This window comes from Rhinatrema bivittatum, chromosome 1 (genome assembly GCF_901001135.1).
Source record: "Rhinatrema bivittatum chromosome 1, aRhiBiv1.1, whole genome shotgun sequence".
In the NCBI taxonomy this organism is placed as follows: domain Eukaryota; kingdom Metazoa; phylum Chordata; class Amphibia; order Gymnophiona; family Rhinatrematidae; genus Rhinatrema; species Rhinatrema bivittatum.
Window position 1 is genome coordinate 572,358,643 of NC_042615.1, and position 19,433 is coordinate 572,378,075.

General features: G+C 46.8%; 1 protein-coding gene across 9 annotated transcripts in view; it reads right to left on the reverse strand.

The window, feature by feature from the left end:
- CDC14B (cell division cycle 14B) overlaps positions 1-19,433 on the reverse strand; it is a 283,418-nt gene that overhangs the window by 175,477 nt on the left and 88,508 nt on the right. For all 9 annotated transcript variants that reach the window (XR_003858911.1, XM_029617847.1, XM_029617825.1 and 6 more), the window contains exons 4-5: positions 8,919-9,011; positions 8,141-8,217 (exon numbers count right to left, since the gene is read on the reverse strand). Coding sequence is in view for 8 of the 9 variants with exons in the window: in XM_029617847.1 (XP_029473707.1) it covers positions 8,141-8,217; positions 8,919-9,011 (170 nt within the window). In the remaining variant the exon portion in view is untranslated. The remainder of the gene's footprint in view (positions 1-8,140; positions 8,218-8,918; positions 9,012-19,433) is intronic.

The following is a 19,433-nucleotide window of genomic DNA, read 5'->3' on the forward strand; positions in this document are numbered from 1 at the left end:
GGATCCTGGGATTGCGACCTGTAACAAAACCCCCTGTTCGGTGGGACCTTAACTTAGTGCTGGAACAGCTCACACTTCCTCCCTCAGAACTGCTGCATAGCAGCCATATGAAGTATCTAACTTGGAAGGTGCTCTTCCTGGTTGCAGTGACCTCAGCAAGATGAGTCAGTGAGCTTACAGGCACTTGTTCACTACTCTCCGTATCTGCAATTTCCCTATGACAAGGTTAGCGAACGCATCCCTCTTTTTTACCTAAGGTTGTATCGGCTTTCCACGAATCAGAGCATCACGCTGCAGACATTCTTTCAAAAACCACATGGAAACTGTAAGAGAGCCTTAGTTTACTATAAACAAAGACCACATTCCAAGAAAAGGACTTCTCAACTGTTTCCTTGCCCTCCCGGTACTCAAACAAACTCTGTCCAATTGGATTTCTCAGTGCATTCACTTCTGTTACGCCACACGAGTGACAGGCCTTTCTGGCACGCCAAAGGCGCACCAAGTAAGAACAGTAGCAACTTCAGTGGCTCATCTCCACAAGGTGCTGTTGCTGGACATTTGTAAAGTTGCCACTTGGTCATCGCTGCATACATTCAAGTCTCCCTCTTTGGATGCAGCGCTGGGCTCAGCAGTGCTAGAATCAGCAATAAAATAATGAGACTGTCCACAATAAGGGCAGGTTAAGCACACAGTGACCATCCAGGACAGCATGACTCTTATGTCCTCTCTCAGAGTCTTTAAACTGCGCTCACAACACTCGGCTGAGTACTCCCAGACAGCATGTCTAATTCAGCCTGCTTATCGATGGGAAAAAAGCAAGTTTGCTTACCATAAAGTGTTTTCCATAGATGGCAGGATGAATTAGCCATGCTGACCCACACACCTCCCTGGACAGCCTCTGAATTCTTCGCTGTATTATAGGCTGAAGGAGGAAGATGGCGCTGGACGGGGAAGGACATGCAGCCACACAGAGCCAAAGCTCTGTGATCTTTGTGAAGTTCCGCCCACCAGAGGACGCCCCAGACAGCATGGCTAATTCATCCTGCTATCTACGGAAAACACTGTTTATGGCAAGCAAACTTGCTTTCGATAATAAGGACCAGAATACATTACCATTTTTTGTTACAACATAATTAAAATTATTTCTAAAAGAGACTTTAAGGTCCAAAACGCTTACTGGAAGATTATAGTTTCTCAGTTTACCAGCGCCTCACCCACCACACTTGTTACTACATCATAGGGTACTTAATCCAACAATACCCCTGGGAGCCATTTATAAGAAAATTATTCTTTACCTGCTAATTTTCCTTCCTGTAGTACCACGGATCAGTCCAGATGGACTTCAGAGGGCGGAGCTACTTATACCAGTGCACCCTCTGGCAAACCCTCAGTATATTTCTGACTCCAGCAGATGCGAGTGTGGAACCTTTGGTTCCCCATTAGATTATTTTCTCCTTACTGCTTTTGCACTTATTTGTCTTGTATTTCCTTGAATGAATCACCTTTGGCTATTTAAACAAAAGTAAAAAAAAAAAAAAAAAAAATTCTCTTCAGCGAGTCTAATGTTCAACGACTACCTTGCAGTCTGCACCTTCCTTACCTCTCTATTCTTTCCTGTGGTTTTGGGGTAAGTGTTTGGTTTTTCTTTAACTTACAGGTGAATTCCTGGCTCTTCTCCCTGGGGAGCATGCTGGTAGTCCAGCCTCTCCCCCCGGCCACAATTCGACCCCTGCCCCTGAGAGGCGCCTTCCTCGGGGCAGTTTCGGCAGGGACACGCAATACCCCTGCTGTTCTTGAGGATTTTATTCTCTTGGGTCGGATACTTTTGGGCTAAACCCCCTTGCCGCGGCGGACGAACTTTCCTGCCTTTCTCTGCCGTGTGGCGCCCCGCCCCCACTCCCGATGTCGCGGCCATACCGGTGTAGTGCGTGCCGGGAGCCTGGGTCGAGGCTCTCCCGTGAGGGGCTCTGTTAGACGTGCCTCCCCGAGGGGGAGGGCCCATCGCTGCCGCCAAAGCGCTCAGTTTCGCGCTCGCAATCGCACGATGAGGGGCAGCCCTCGGCTCCGTTCCCTCTTAGTGAAGGAACGGCGGCCATTTTGAGTGAGGAGCCGGATGCCCACTCTCTGTCGGAGGATGAGCAGGACAGCGTTTTGGACACACTGCCGCAAATTTTCGCCCCGGTAGCGCCTATGGGCACACTGCCTCAAGCGGGAGACCCCCCAATTCAGACATCAGCGGGGACTGCACCGTTTACCACGGATTTTGTCCTATTGATGCACAGCGCTTATCTAGCTAGCCTGAGCTACCCGCAGGAGCCTGCACCAGGTCCTTCACCTCCCAAAATACCTAGGCTGGCGGACTCTGCTCCATCAGGGGTCTCCCAGGGCACAGCGGGCCAAACGCCATCGGCCCCCCCGGGCACTTCCAGGATCCGGGTGGTGCACCCACCAGGGGGTGGGACGGATCCCTCGGCAGAGCCTGATCTGGATTAGGTTCTACCAGCAACGCAGACTGATACCATTCATTATTCAGGAGCTGGATATTGACGCCCTGCCGGACCCCCCGATGCCCACCCCGCTACCTACTCCTCAAGGAAAGAAGGGAGATCTGGTTTTAGCGGGACTGCGACCGCCAGCCCGGGTTTTCCCTACCCCACCCTACCTTATTGCAGATTTTAGCTAGAGAATGGGAGTCTCCGGAGGCCTCTCTTAGGGTCGGTAGAGCGATGGAGCGCCTTTATCCGCTTCCAGCTGATTTCCTGGAGCTTCTCAAGGCCCCCAGTGTTGACTCTGCGGTCTCGGCCGTCACAGAAAGGACAACCATTCCGGTGACTAGGGGCACAGCACTCCGAGATCTTCAGGATAGGAAGCTCGAAGTTTACCTCAAAAGGGTGTTTGAGGTTTCCGCTCTAGGGATTAGAGCGGCTTTTTGCAGTTCTCTGGCGCAACGGGCAGGCCTTCGTTGGGCTCAACACCTACTCAGCTCGCAGGAGTTGCCCCCGGAGGAAGCTCAGCAGGCTGACCACTTGGAGGCGGTGATAGCATATGGGGCGGATGCTCTGTATGACATTATCAGAGTCTTGGCCAGGTCAATGGTCTCTGCAGTCTCAGCTAGGCGCTCCGCAATTGGTCGGCAGATGCCTCCTCTAAGTTGCGTTTGGGATTTTGGAGATGATCTGGACCAAATTATCAAATTGCTGGGAGAAAACTCAGTTTATAAATTGACGGAAGACAGGCCACGGTCGTCTAGATCTTTCAACACCTCTTGAAGTCGCTATCGGAGCCAACGTCGGTATCGGCCTCAAAAACAATCGACCCCGCGCCAGCCCTCTGTACGTTCCCAGACATGGTCCCGTTCCTTTCGTGGACGCCGGCAGTCTCGGGACGGGGGGGGGCCCAAGGGGGGCCCTCCAAGTCAACCCAATGAAGCCAGGCAGACCCACTCCCCCATCCCCAAGGTAGGGGGACGGATCGCATTCTTCTACGAGGAGTGGGTCAAGATCACATCGGATCAGTGGGTCCTCGATATTCTAAAACATGGTTACGCATTAGACTTTGCTCGCCCTCTCAGTTTCCTCTTTTCTCCCTGCGGTTCGGCGCAGAAGGAGGTCGTTGTCCGTCAGACACTCGACAAACTCCTCGCGCTTGGGGCCATCATGCCGGTTCCTCCTCGCGAAGTGGGAACGGGTCATTACTCCATCTACTTCGTAGTTCCCAAGAAGGAGGATTCCTTCCGCCCGATCCTGGATCTCAAGACAGTCAACAGGGCGCTCAAGGTGCCACGGTTCCGGATGGAAACCTTGCATTCCGTGATCGCTGCGGTGCATCAAGGGGAGTTCTTGGCTTCTTTGGATCTGACGGAAGCCTACCTCCACATTCCCATTTACAAGCCACACCAGCTTTTTCTTCGCTTCAAGATTCTGGGTCAACATTTTCAGTTTCAGGCGCTTCCATTCGGCCTGGCTATCGCTCCAAGAGTCTTCACAAAGGTAATGGTGGTGGTGGCGGCTTGTCCACCCTTGTCCTTGTCCACCCCTATTTGGACGATTGGCTCATTCGAGCGAAGTCTTTCAGCCTGTGTCAGCCTGTGTCAGCCTTTCAGCGTGTGTCAGCAAGCGGTCGACAGGGTGGTACACCTCCTTCAATCACTGGGCTGGATCATCAACTTCGCCAAGAGCACCCTGTCTCCCTGTCAGTCTTTAGACTTCCTGGGAGCCCGCTTCGACACGGTGAGGGGCATGGTGTTCCTGCGCCCGGATCGGGCCCAGTCCCTGAGGGCTCGGATCCAAAGCTTCGAGGCTCTTCTCCTTCCCACGGCCTGGGATTACCTCCAAATACTGGGCTCCATGGCATCCACTATCGATCTGGTGCCATGGGCGTTCGCACACATGCGGCCCCTTCAGAGAGCTTTATTCTCCCGATGGAAGCCGGTGTCTCAGGAGTATCAAGTGGTTCTAGCCTTTCCACAGGAGGCCAGGGACAGTCTGTCTTGGTGGCTCGATCCCCTTCATCTGGCGCAGGGGATGCCCTTGGAAATGCCGGAGTGGGTAATAGTCACGACGGATGCCAGTTTCTCCGGATGGGGAGCTGTATGCCAGTCACACTCGGTGCAGGGGCAGTGGACGCCGTTGCAAGCACGTTGGCCCATCAACCGCCTGGAGACCAGAGCGGTGCATCTAGCGTTGGAACGGTTCCTTCCCCTGCTCTATAGTCGAGCGGTTCAAGTGCTTTCCGACAATGCAACCACCGTCGCCTACATCAACCGACAAGGAGGAACAAGGAGTCGGCACATGTCTCTAGAAACGGACAAATTGATGGCGTGGGTAGAGACTCACCTGGCCCGGTTGGCGGCCTCCCACATTGCGGGAGTGGACAACGTTCAGGCAGACTTCCTCAGCCGACAATGCCTGGATCCCGGGGAGTGGGAACTCTCCGAGGAGGCGATGCAGCTCCTTGTCAGGCGGTGGGGACACCCACGGGTGGATCTGATGGCCACGTTCTGCAATGCCAAGGCGCCGCGATTCTTCAGCCGCAGAAGGGAGCGCGGGGCGGAAGGAGTGGATGCCCTCGTCCTCCCGTGTCCCTCCTCAGTTTCTTCTATACGTCTTTCCACCGTGGCCTCTGATCGGGAAGGTTCTTCGCCGCATAGCAGTCCATTGGGGTCCGGTGATACTGGTGGCTCCGGAGTGGCCTCGACGGCCTTGGTTCGCGGACTTGGTCAATCTTACAGTGGACGGTCCTTTTCGGCTGGGCCATCTCCCACGGCTTCTCCACCAGGGTCCTGTATTTTTCGACCAGGCAGATCGCTTCTGTCTTGCGGCTTGGCTTTTGAAAGGCGCCGCTTGAGGCGGCGGGGCTACCCGGAGGCCGTGGTTTCCACTCTCCTCTGGGCAAGGAAGACTTCTACATCCGTTGCCTACGTTCGGGTTTGGAAGGTCTTTGAATCCTGGTGTTCTTCTAGTGACACGCCTGTTAGATCAGCTTCGGTCTCTCAGATCTTGTCTTTCCTGCAGCAGGGGCTGGAGAAGGGATTGGCCTACAATTCTTTGAGAGTCCAGGTGGCAGCCCTTGGATCTCTACTTCACCAGCGCGGGGGGAGTTCCTCTTTCCGCACACCCGGATATCGTCCGTTTCCTAAAGGGCGTGAAGCACCTGCATCCTCCAGTACGGGCTCCATTTCCTTCATGGAACCTCAATTCAGTACTCCGGAATCTAGGGGGCCCCCCTTTTGAGCCCATGTGATCCACGACTCTCAAAGACCTCACTCTTAAGACGGTGTTTCTTGTAGCTGTCTGTTCTGCCAGGCGGATTTCGGAGCTCCAGGCCCTCTCCTGCCGGGAGCCGTATTTGCGTTTTTCGGATTCAGGGGTTTTGTTGCGTACGGTCCCATCTTTTCTTCCCAAAGTGGTTTCCACCTTTCATGTGAACCAGACGGTGGAACTTCCGTCATTCGCGGACTCGGCGTCCAGGGAGCTGCGTAAATTGGATGTCAAGAGGATTTTGCTTCGCTATCTAGAAATTACAAACGGCTTTCGTTTGTCTGATCATCTGTTTGTTCTCTGGAGTGGCCCTCAGAAGGGGTCCAAGGCATCAAAAACCACGATTGCTCGCTGGTTGAAAGAAGCTATAGTAGCAGCTTACCTGGGCTCAGGTAAACAGCCGCCGGCGGGCGTTAAAACGCATTCTCTCCGCGCTCAGGCGGCTTCCTGGGCGGAAAGTGCCTCTGTCTCGCCTCAGGAAATATGTCGAGCTGCAACCTGGGTTTTCTTGCACACTTTTGCTAAGCACTATTGGTTGAATCTTCCATCGCAGGTTTTTGGTTCCTCTGGAAATCATGTCATTTGGGCAGGGCTATCTGGGGCCCACCCTACGTAGGGAAGCTTTGGTACATCCCACTGTCTGGACTGATCCGGGGTACGTACAGGGAAAAGAAAATTATTCCTTACCTGCTAATTTTCGTTCCTGTATTACCCCGGATCAGTCCAGACGCCCTCCCTAAGATTTGGTGGACGTGGGGTTGGCTATCCCTGCTCTAATGTTCTTGATTTACTGCTCTGTTCTTCCACGTCTGTCAGACTGGAATGTCTGTTCGTTTTACCAATTTGTTGTCAGTTTGTACAACTGTTTCGCAGTTTTATCTGTCATGTTGGTTCGATTGTTGATCCATCCAGTTTTTCTGTTTCTGTCCATGCTTGGATATTCTCTATATACTGAGGGTTTGCTAGAGGGTGCACTGGTATAAGTAGCTCCGCCCTCTGAAGTTTGTTCTGACTCCATCTGCTGGACTGGGGACATAACCCACTGTCTGGACTGATCCAGGGTATGTACAGGGAATAATATTTAACTAAACATGCCTTTAACTTCTCAACCACTAGAGCTTAAAAAAAATATCTAAATGCCCTTAAGGAAAAATAAAAGCAAGCCGTTTGCAAGTGTCTGGTGAAACTTTCCTTTTACCATTAGACCCATTTTAATATTTATACTGTCACAGATTTACTTTCTAAAACTGGATAGTTTTGTTAAAAATAATTTTTACATTTTTAATGCCTTTCTTAAATCTCAAAAAGCTGTAAAAAAAAGTAAATTTTGTTTTATGTCACTGTTTCACACTATTTCCAAAAGGGATTTTTATAAAATTATTAGATTTGTGACAGGTATAAAACCTTTTTAAATGGCTCAAAAGCATCTACAAACTGGCCAGCAGGTGAGGAAGGGGGGAAACTAGCAACTTGCTCTTCAGTTTGACTAATTAGTAACCAATAAAATGTTCATCTTCAAAACGTAAATCTAATTCTAAGTGCAGAGGATGAACAAGTGGGCAACAGCATCAGTGTGCAGATTTCTCACCTCCTGCAGGGCAGGGCTTGATAGATATTTATCAGAGAGCAGATTAAAAATGAGCTGGTCAGAGCAGAAAGTTTGCCTTAATCCCGCATTAGGAGCTGCTAACTCTTGCCTGGCAGAAAACACCATGGCTTTACTTGCTGTCCTTTCAAAACAAAATCAACTGTACTGGAGCCAGCCACAGAAAAAGTAGCAGAGTCATGGGATCTGAGCAGGAATGAAGCTATGAATCCTATCGCTCATTGTTAGCCCGAGGATAAACCAGAAGCATGTCTTTTAGAGAAGGGGTGCGATGTGACAGCTCACATTCATTACTTCTTCCAGCCCATTTTAAGCCACCCCTGCGAGAGTACCCAGTTCATCTGGACGGTCTTCTTTTAAATGTTTCAAAATACAGGTGCAAATCACGTCAGATTCCGTACTTCCAGCACAGGAAGAAATGGGTATTTTTAGTTAACCAAAACTTTCCCCCATAGTTGGGTTGCGCTCTTCCATTCACAAGACTTGTGTCAAACGCTGTGCAATCCTGCACAGACAGAATCAGGTGCTGTATCGGAATTCCATCAGTCTTATGTTCATCCAAAAAAAAAAAAGGCAATCATAATCCATCTCTTGCCTGTCGCAGGGAGAAAATCCACTGCAACCCTTTAGTCTTGCCAGCACCCCGCCTCCAATCATGAAAATCCTTAGCGTAAAAGACTGAAGTATATGCTAGCACAAGCTGGTAAACAATTTCAAATAAGGCATTTTCTGATTGGAAAAAGCACTGGTACTGTGAAACTGTAAATGTGTTTACCTGAAAGGAAGGTATGATGTATTTCCTGACAACAGCAACCTATAAACCTCTTCTGGGGCTCTTTTCAAATATATCACCTATGTTAAAGGAAATAAAGAACAAGATCAAGTGTCAGAAATTAAGTCATTTTGTGGTGTACTTTCGGTTATTTATCTAGGTAATAACCAAGACGTGTATACAAACTTAGTCAAAGGGAGTTGCTGAAAACTTGTATTGTTATAGATGCGAGACTCCATCGTCTAGGTAAATTCATGCAATGATAGGCCAGTAAGCTGTTTAACCTCACTTTAGATTCCTTTATCTGTACTGGACTGAAAAACATGCTTTCACCCATCTCATTTGCCCTGATAAATTACTTCACAATGTGAGAAGAGCGCAGGAATAAACCTTGCAAGGCGCAAGAGAGAGAGAGAGAGAGACTGGGGAAGGAGTCACTGGTTTGAAATCACCAACGGCAGCATTAAAAGGAAGAGAGTGGCGTCTTATTCTTTTAGTTTCCATCTGCGACTGGGGCACCAATGGAAATGCCAGCAGGGGTAAGGGCTGCTCTCTGCTGACACTTCTGCTCAACTCAGGTCTGTTCTCTAAGCCAGGAAAGGCCAAGGGGCATCCGTCCACACAGGCAGCCCGGAGCCAGGAAGAGAGAAGAAAAACACCCTCAACCCAAGGCAATTGTTGCCAGTGTGACAACAAAGATCCAAGTTCCCGTTTGCTCTAAGTCACTGCTGCACATGTTGCTAACCCCACAAGCTGGCGTGGGAAGTGCTTCAATACTTACAGCGTAAGATCCTATGAGGAAGGCGGCATTTGCTTGTTTCTTCTGATCACATCCAGTAAAATGAATGATTTTCTTCCTACCCAATGAAGTCGACTGCATTAAGAACAAAGGGGTGGGGGGAGGGGAGAATGAAATACCAGTCAGGGCTGGGTTTTGGATTTTAATTTAATCTGAACACTCTTTATACATGGTAACCAATGCACTAGTAAGAACGTTCTGCCATTCAGTTTCATTCTGACATCTGTCAAGACTGTCTCAGTATATTACAGAAAACAGTACTTCCATCAAACAGTTCAAAACAAAAAAACTATACTAAAGTGGGCAGAGGAGGGGGATAGGTAGTCACACAACTGTCCCTTATTAAAAGGCCTCAGAGAGCCCAAGTGTGAGGTTACAGTGGAACAGGAGAGGTAGATATCTGTTTTAACCAAACTCCTGTGCCCTTCTGGGTTCAGGTTTCTCAGAGGTCTCTCTTTCTAGGCCTTTCTGGCATGGTCTCTCCAAGGAGAGGGCTGGCTTCCTGAGAAGGTGGCTGGGGACCAAGGCCTTCAGGACTAGGGAGACACTTGCCTCAGGATCCAAGAGTAGATTTCTAAGATTTTCTGAAAAGCCACAGAAGAGGATTCCAAGGAGGAAGTAAAGTTCATATGCCTGTCCTGCCCGAGAGGATACTCTTCAGAGTTGGAGAGGATTCATCTTTCTGGGGAGTCAGAGGGAAGGCTGCCTTACAGGTGATCCTTAAGAATTGCTGTCCGAGTAAAGTTATCGGCAAAGGCACACCTTGTCTATGTCTAAAGAGATGCACCCGGTTCTAATTCTCTGGCTTCCAGAATCCACACCCAGACTGCCAGCATTATCAGGGGACGTGCACGGGGAGAGTTTTCCTAAGAGTACCTACTGCCAGTTTGTGCAGAATTGATATTAACCGAGAATGATTTTCAGAACTCTCTTTTTCTGCATTAACTGTACACTAAACAAAAACGTACCTTGTGATTTTTACCTGCTGCTATCAAGTTTAGCGGTAAAGGATTTGATTTTGAACACCTACAGTGGTAGTGGTCCCTGGACTGCTGCAGCGATCCTAGACAAAAACCTTTAAGGGCCTGCTCTTTCCCCCCTGCACAGGAAGAACTCAGGTACATGGGAGCTGCAATGGTCCATGACTTCCCATATTAATCCATCACCAAGAAGAGGCTGCAGTAAAGGCCACACTATCATAAATAGAACCAAGTTAAGCCGGCCCCCGCGTAAAGGGGCAGCACATTGTATGCTTTGCTATATTTGCCAAATTCCTAAGGAACCACACACATTTCACTGTGACTGCATAAGCGACGTGGTACATGTGGTTTGTGGAATTAGTCATGATCATAGTTTTGGGTACTGCATTTGGAAGCACAATAACTTGAGACAATTTCAGGTGCCCAATAATCAATAGACACACTGGTGCACTGCAGCCCTTGGTATACGAGGTAGTTGCTCCTTCGACACATCTAAATGATTTAGCATGCCTTCTAATCCATTGATGCACAGCGCAAGAACCGACAGTAATGCCCCTTTAAGACTAACCATCATGATGCGTGCATCAACAAAACATCCTCTGTCCTTACCAACCTCACTGGCACATATCGTGAAATATCCCTCGAAACATTTGTCTGGAGCTTCCAGGCATTTCCACTACAGCAAAGTAATCCACACATTGAGTCCGGGACCAGAGTCATCATGCCACATTGCAGACACAGCTATATGCAGGCCACCTAGGTCAGTTGTAGAAGGGATCAAGTTATTTTTGTCCCCTTCAACTATGAGAGCCCTTACTCCTTCTAGATTGCTAATGGAGGGCTTCCAATTGGAGACTCCAGATCCAGTATGTTCAATAGAACCACTTTCCTCCAATAAATCATCAAAATGCAAGAACCTATTCTTTATCTCCAAAGAGGATGATTCGTTGCCTACACCAAGTTAGAAGTCATTTCAGTCACCTGACCAGATTGCAGATCTAGTAAGAAGTTTCTTTACCTCTGACTAAAGAGATGGAAGGAAATATCCAGCTGCTCCTCCAGCACTGCTGCAGTGATCCCTCAGACTGGAGACCCTATTTCATCTATTGGGCAAACACATCATCAGTGCCATCAACATGGCGTTCATCATCCCACATAACTGCAACGGAGTCAAGTCTGTCAGAGGCGGCTGACCAGAGAATTTCCCCTCAGGAGCAAATGGAAGAACCTCCACCTTCTTTGTCATTGGGGTGCTGGGTTAGTAAGCCCTGATCATTAGGCTCAGAAGAAGGGTCTACACGCATACCTTCTTCACTTACTTCCGGATCCTTCTGATCATACAGCGCCCTCAGAGGACACAGCATATTCAAAGTTCATGGTAAAGATAGGAGGTCTTCAGACTTCCCCAAATACTGGACACCCCATGAGAACAAGCAGCTCTTCCAGTCCACAACATTCTGAACATAAAGCAGATGAAAATATGGCAAACACCTATCTCTGGCATTCCTACAGCTAGGAAGCTAGATCTGAAATACAGAGTCCAAAACTCACTGGGGTTTGGGGTTGTCCAACTGCTTACCCCTCACATCTCTACTCATCAATTCTATAAAATGGTACAATAGCTCCACAACTGCATTTGAAAACTAAAGCCTTTTCTACAGCCTATGGAGGGGGGGGGGGGGGGGGAGTTATTACTCCCAACCACTTTTGGATGCAGAAGAACACATAGCTCACCTTCTCGTCTTTAGACTCAGTCTCATGTACCTCCTCCAGCTTCAAATTGAAGCTCAGTGTATGTCGTGGCTTAGAACAAGTAACATCCAAGATGATGTCCATGAGAAGTTAGCAGACCTACCTTGTCTGGGGGACAGCCTGTCTGGCGAAAAACTCAAAGAAACCGTTGCACAAATAAGACAGCAGAACGTAGCAATCCAATCCCTCTCGACAGTTCCCAAGCAGCCTCTATTTTGAGATGCTCTTTCTATATTTACAAAAGGCTGTACTTTCACAGATGCCAATTCTGATCTTTTTCAACAGTACCGTCTACCACCTCTTCCAACCCGACAGCAACCACGTCTCTCCAGATGTCAAAAACATGAATGCCATTAGCCTAAAACCATGCAACAGGCCCAGCCTAAACCAGAGCCCAGTTTTTGATCCCTCTGATCATCAATCCTCCATACCAGTGGGAGGCAGAATCCAAGTCTTCTTCATGATGTGTTGCCAGATAACCAAGGGTCCTCAAGATCATGGAGTCTTGGTATCGTTTGCATATTTTCTGTCTACCATCTCTTCCATGTTGCTCAACTCAATCCAAATCAGTCTCGCTTGACACAATTTTGCCTAGAAGTACAGTCACTTCTTCAGCAGCTAGCAACAGAACCAGTCACTGCATCCTATCATGGTCAATGCTTCTACTCCTGATATTTCCCCATTTCTAAGAAGTCAGGAGGATTGAGGCCCATTCTGGATTTGAGACATTTAAACAAACATCTGCTCCAAGAGAAATTCAAAATGAATTTGCTCAGCCCGATTCTCCCCTACATCCAGAAGAAAGAATGGATGTGTGCTGTTGATCTGAAGGATTCCTATCCTCACAAACCCATCGATCCCTCCTACAGGTGCTACCTTTGTTTCAAGATGGATTCTTCCCACTACCAACACAAGGTACTCCCAAGTTGGCCTGTCAGCAGCTCCGAGAATCTTTACCAAATGGCTCACAGTGATAGGGGTGCATCTGCGTTGCTAAGGGATTCAAATTTTCTCTTAAATGAACAACTGGCTAAACACAGCAAGCTTTCAGTAATCAGTGTTGCTTTTCCTTCACAAGATTATTCATCTTCTATAAGATTTCGGATTTCTGGTCAAGTTTGAGAAGTCAAATTTAGTGCCTGCTCAGAGAATCAAATTCATCAGAGCATGGAGAGAGCATTTCTTCTATCAGAACAAACACATTCAGAAACACTGTTCTGCCACACATACAGCAGAAAAACAACACGTACATAAAATGGCATAATAAGCATAAATATATAGTAAAGATAAATATGCTAACTAAAAAAAAATTATGAAATTAAATAGAAAACAAATAATTTTTAAAACAAATGATATACTGAAATAACTTAATTAGAATTATTTTCATTAAAACAATACTTGTTCAGGCATACTTGGCTCAAGCGCACAAATTTGAACTCAGCTTATAAAAAGTTGCAAAAAATTTTTTTTCCACACATCACCAAAGAAATTAGAGAACATTATTCACAAACTCTGTGCTCAACAGCCACATTGATTCTCATTGTGTTGGTCATATGGCAACAGCCCTTTCATTTAGTCCCATTAACCTGCTTTTGTATGTTACCTACAGTGGGATCTGCGCTCTCAATAGGATCAGCTAACTCAATCATTGTCTGCTATAGTGCAGATTTCCAGGGACATGAAGCAGGAGTTACACTGGTGGGTGGAACCCTGGCATGCTTCAGGATGGAGTTTTACTTCACACTCTCCCCCAACAAGTAACGCTAGAGACAGACACTCTACAAAAGGATGGGGCACTCTCATAGGTTCCTTTTGAATCCAGGGTACCTGGTCTCTCAAGTAAAGCCACTTTCAGACCAATCTCTTAGAACTAAGAGAAATCAGATATGCTCTATATCAGTGTTTCTACATCTTTGGGAGAAGAACATCTTGATTCAAACAGACAACCAAACTGCCATGTTTTATGGTCTCTCTGTCAGGAAGCACTGAAAATTTGGAAGTGGGCAACCAGGAATTGGACTGTCCTACAATCTATCTTCCAGGAATCTCCAACATGCTGGTGGTCCACTTCAGCACAGTATTCCATCCACACGAGTGGTATCTGAGACAATTGGTAGCTGACAAATTATTCGGCTTATGGGATCTAACATTGGTCGATCTATTTGCGTATGAGCAGAACAGGAAGTTAGACCAATTTTGCTCAGTCCTAACCAGCGATCTCAGGCTAGCTCAGGACGTTTTCCTCCTGGTTGGGGGGAACAAGCCTCATTTACTCCTGGGGGAATTCTGCGCAAAAAAATTTAAAATTCTGCAAAATTCTACAAACTTTATATTGGCCAAAATAGCACAATTTACATAAGTCTTAAGTAATTACATTTTAAATTAATATAGAAAAAAGTTATTACTTAGAGATGCAGAATTTAAAAAATTTTGAGCAGAATTTCCCTAGAAATTCACTGTAGGAGTGTCCCTTCCACTCGCTCTCTCTACTCCCCTGGCCACTTTGCCATTTCAGACCCCCACTCCTCCACCTGCCAGTATCTCTCCCCTCCACCTCTAGGCTCAACCCCTTCCACTCTATCGCCGGTCCCAGAGTTTGACCCCATTCTCAGTACTGCCCTTCACAAAGGCTCCCTCTCTCTAGTACACATACACACACATTCATACAGGCTCCCTCACTCTTGCATTCATACCCAAACAAACTCCCTCTTTCACGCATACATCCTCACAAAGGTTACCTGTCTCTCTCATGCATCCCTTCACACAGGCTCTGTCTCACACATACACAATCCCTTCACACAGGCTAGCACCCTCACATACACACGATCCCTTTTTCATATACACGATCTCCCAATCTCTCACACACATACACACTTCTTCACAATCTCCTCATATAGGCTCCCTCTCTCTGGCACCCACACTCAAGCACCCCACCCCCCCGCTCTCTCATACCTCCCATGCTCGCTCTCACACCCTCCTGCTCACACCCCTCCCCCTCTTTCACCCTTCCCCTCACGCACATATTCACTCTCACTGGGGCCTTCATCTTCGCTGCAAACTGTGCACACTCCGTTCGTGATACATGGGGGCCTTCATCTTTGCGTGCTCCGTTCGCGGCACACCGGAGTCTCCTCTGCCATTTTCTGCGCAAGGGGAAATTCTGTGCTCAACTGCACCGCCATTATCACAGAGTGTAAGGTTTCCATGCAAAAATGAGTCACCTTCAAGTGACTGTTGACCCCCTTGAGATCCAGGATGGGATGATAGGAGCCCTTCTTGGACATAAAAAAATTAATGAAATTAATGAAATATCGCCCCATATTTTTTGAGACTTGGTCACCGGAACTACAGCCCTCAGACTGAGAAGCTTTTGCAGTATGAACTCCATTCCCTGTTTCTTCTATGGGGAGTGGCAAGGGGACACCATGAACACGTCCCGAGGAATATTGCAAAACTACAGTGCATACCCTTCTCGAATCAACTCCAGGACCCAACTGGTCCGCCGTGATCTTGACCCATCTCCAATAAGAGAGAGAGACATCCTCCTATTTCCTGTTCCGGAAGGTGGGTCGGCAACTCTTCATTGGGAAGCTCAGAAAGGTCCACTACCCAAGCCTGCTCCTCTCGGTTTGTTGGGGACGAAAGGACTGAGACCTACCGAAAGGCCAAGTCTGCTGAAAGTTTGTCCCTTAGTATGGTCGAAAATGACAGGAACCCCAGAGACAACTCCTCATACCAAAGGGGCGCTGCAACTGAGGAACTGGAGACTCGCCCAACTTACTGGACATTTTCTTCAACTCGCTCCCATACAAGAGCAAGCCTTTAAAGGGCATCTTGGTAAGATTGGCTTTGGAAGTTGTGTTAGCTTGGCCACCATCACCAAAGCCACTCCTCTGGCCAAGGTCAGGACCAAATCACAGCCTGCATCAGCTAAAAAGGCAGCAACAGGCTCCATAACCACTTGCAATTCCCTCCAGACTCTTCAACCTCCTGAGAGAGAAGCAGACAAGATCTCGTCACTAGGGCACAACAGGAGGCAAACTGTAAATTCATTGCCACCGCCTGAAAGGCTTGCCTAAGAACAGCCTCAATTCTTCTATCATGTACATCATTCAAGTCAGCTCCTCCCTCTACAGGGATAGTCATCCGCTTAGAGATGGCACATACAATTTCATCCACTTTGGGAAAACCGCAAACGCTCTCTCACAGCCGGATCCAGGGGGTACAAGCCTTCCAATTTCCGACCCCCTTTAAAATTAGCCTCTGGGGCGTCCCATTCCAGTTCAATCAATTCCTGCATGGCATCCATCACAGGAAAAAAAACAAGAGGTTTTACACAAGGAAACCAAAATGGGATTCTTCCTCGGGTCTGACATAGCATCCGAACCAGGGACATCCAGCTGTTTCAAGGTCTGGGAAACTAGGACCAGCAGTTCATCTCTATGAAAGAACCGCAACATGGTTCGATACGGTTCCAGCTCTGGAGGAATTTCCCCATCTTCCAGGGAATCATGATCAACTTAATCATCCTTGCCCTCCAGATTCCTGTCGGGAACACTCAAAGGGAGCAGAGGCGAGCCTCTGTGCTTAAGCACAGGACTGGAAGAGGGAGGAACCACCAGCTGAGAGTCTGACCGGACAGGAATGGGGGGAAATGGAGGGATGCGCCTGAAGAAAGGCTTGTAAACCTTGAAATATTTCCACCCAAGAAAAAGCAGCCAAGTCCAGACCAAGCCCAGAAGGTACTGCAGCTGGTCTCATAAAACTGCCCTTGACACCAGAATAGGAAGGGCCAGACTTAGCAAAATCCGAGAAAGACAACTCTTTTTGAGCATCTGAGCAGCGCTGACACAGGTTAGAAGACAGGTCAGGCTGAGAAGCCCTATTATGACAGGCAACACAAATAGGAAGACACTTAGGCTTCTTGCTTACCAGCGCCACTGTGGCAGTAAATGTGCATCGGAACTGCTCGCGCTCAAAGTGGAATGCGCACAAAAAATAAGCGCCCAGAAGAAAACGCAGCAAGGTGCACGCACACTTTGTGCGTTAAGCACGGTAACAATGAAAACATTTCTGTGTGCGTAAAAAGCATGCCCAAAAACCAAGCGCACAACTCATGTGCAGAGCAACCACTGTACACATTGATAGCCTGTAAAGGGCAACAGAACATGCACAAGAGCAGACGAAAACGGACACCGTGGCCTACACCATGCAGCGTGCAAGAAAAAATCCTAAATGCACGGCCTAACCTATCGGGCGCCGCACAACCCGCCAGGCTGCCCAGTTCCCCAATCCCAACGGGAGTGGGAACGAATGTCGGTATGCACACCGAGCACGGAGACTGGAAGAAGTCCTGAAACCCCTCTGTCTCTGATTCAAGGTAAAACTTTTTTTTTTTTTTTAAACCTTACCGGAGTTCAGTGCTTACTGGCTAAGCACACATATGTTCTCTGGCTGCGGAGGGAGAGGGCATCTGCCATCATCAGCGCACTCTGCCTCCTGCACCCGCTGCCTTTTAGCTGAACCAGCAGCTAAGTCCATGCCAGGAAACGCAGCTACCTGACCAAGATACACCTCTGAGGGACTACGGAAATCACCTCAGGAATTCTCAACTGAGAGAGGGAACTTTAGGTATCACTGCAGGATAGCGGGGCTCTTTTTTCCTGAAATTAGAATTACAAATTTCTCCTTCCAAAAAGCTCGAAGCAATCCCCATAGGGAGATGCACCTCCACATCTGCTGGAGACTGAGAATACTGGCAGGCTGGGGTCACTGCAGGGCTATATATACTGTGATGTCAGCTTGCTCCATCTCCATTTGCTGGCAGAGGAACATAAACCCACTGGTCCTGAGCTCATCTGTCTACACGCTAGGTAATGCACCATTCTTTTGATGAGCTCTGCTTTTAGTGTCATCGATCAAGTGTTTGCACACTGGCGAGGGGGTGACCTGAATTGACAGTTACTGCGATTGAAGCAGTTATGGATTTATAAACTGAAATCTTTTGGTCCTGGGGCTTTAAATGTAGATTTAGATCCATGTATTTTTTTTTTTGGGGGGGGGGGGGGGGGGGGTGTGTATATAGAAAGGATTGGGATCAATAAGGATTAAAAATAAGGGACTGTATTATGTGGTTCATTGCAGTAGAATATATGTAGGTTCTATGGTACAAGTAAGAATGTTTCAGTGATATAAATGAACATTATATAATATATATTGTGAACTCAGATTCTGAGATTGTTTTAGACATTGTGTGTGATTGTTTTATAGATTATTTATGCTTGATAATGAATAGTGAGTATGTATGTGAATGGGTATGTTTGAGAGTGAATGAAGGCTGATTTAAGTATTATATAAAGTCATTGATGCACTTTGATGAGAAATAAATATAAATGTTCATTGTATGTTTTATGTAAACTCTTATTGAAGAGGATTGTTCACTTTTTGATACTTTTCTAAGAACTTAATAAAGAGATTGTTCTGATCATAAGAATAGTGCTGGTATTTCACTCCAAAGGGAGTGTTTTTGATATATATAAATACATATCTATATATCCATATAGATATATATCTATAAATAAACACAGATATATATTTATATATATATATTTTTTATTTTTATTTTTTTTTGTACTGACTTCGTGGTACTTAATCTCTGCTTTAATGATTCCCGGGTGGACTGCTGTTTTGGACATACTGCATCGTTATCTTTGACGCTTTAAAGGATGCCATTTCCTTCTGCTGCTTTCTTGACATCTGATTGAGACGATCCATCCGACATGAATTTATTCCTGGCATGCAAATAAGTACTATTATAATTTGATGGTATACTAACTGCATCATGTGTTATATGTTGCAGACCAGTGTCTTTTTTATGGATTATAAATTATTTAATTAACCCCTGAAGAACCTGGTTCACAGTGAAACACTGGCCGTGTTGGGCTTGGTGATTCTCAGATTAGACTGTTTGTTTTTCCTTTTTATTTGTTATAAAAAATGAAAAAGTTTTTCTTTGGATATCTAAGAAAGGTAGATTATTGAATTGTTTGGATGGTCCTTGCATAATATAGCAGGACACTTCATCAGGCATGCTGACACCTTTTCTAAGTATATTTACTGCTGACCTTTGGAGTATTTGAGTTTTGTTTTGTTTTCTGCTTAGAGCTCAGCCAGGTAGTTTTCATGCACCAGCAAGATGGTGCCAGGCAGCAGCGCATAGCACAAAGGAGTCCTGAGAAGCCAGAGAAAAATCACAAAGATGCTATGGCAAAAAGTATGCTGGAGAGGAGAGGCAGCAGGGGGTGGGAAAAAAACAACAAAAGAAGTGCACTGTTTTTTTTTTCCCTGCAGATACATTTTTATCAAATTTAAGAAAGCATTGTTTTCAGATTAGAATGCAGGTTAATAAAAAGGTTCATTACCAGAATCGAAGTCAGCAATTTTTAACTACACTTATTTAAAAATAAAACATAAGCATCACCATTTTTCCTGGCCAGTAAATGCAGTTACCTTATTGGCCCAATGGCCAAGAGAACAAAATGGCCCAAGTTCAAACATTTTTTTTCTCAATCAGTATAATTTTATAATATATATTTTGCAATGACACTACATAAGCAGCATCGCTACTGTCAAACAGTCATCTGCAAGTATTCCTAAGTATGCTTGCGAGCTGCAGCAAGTCAGGGACATGCAGATAGCTGCTTTGGTGAGGGTGTCCGGGCACATGTTTCTGGCACCTAGACGATCACGACAGCTTTGAAAATGG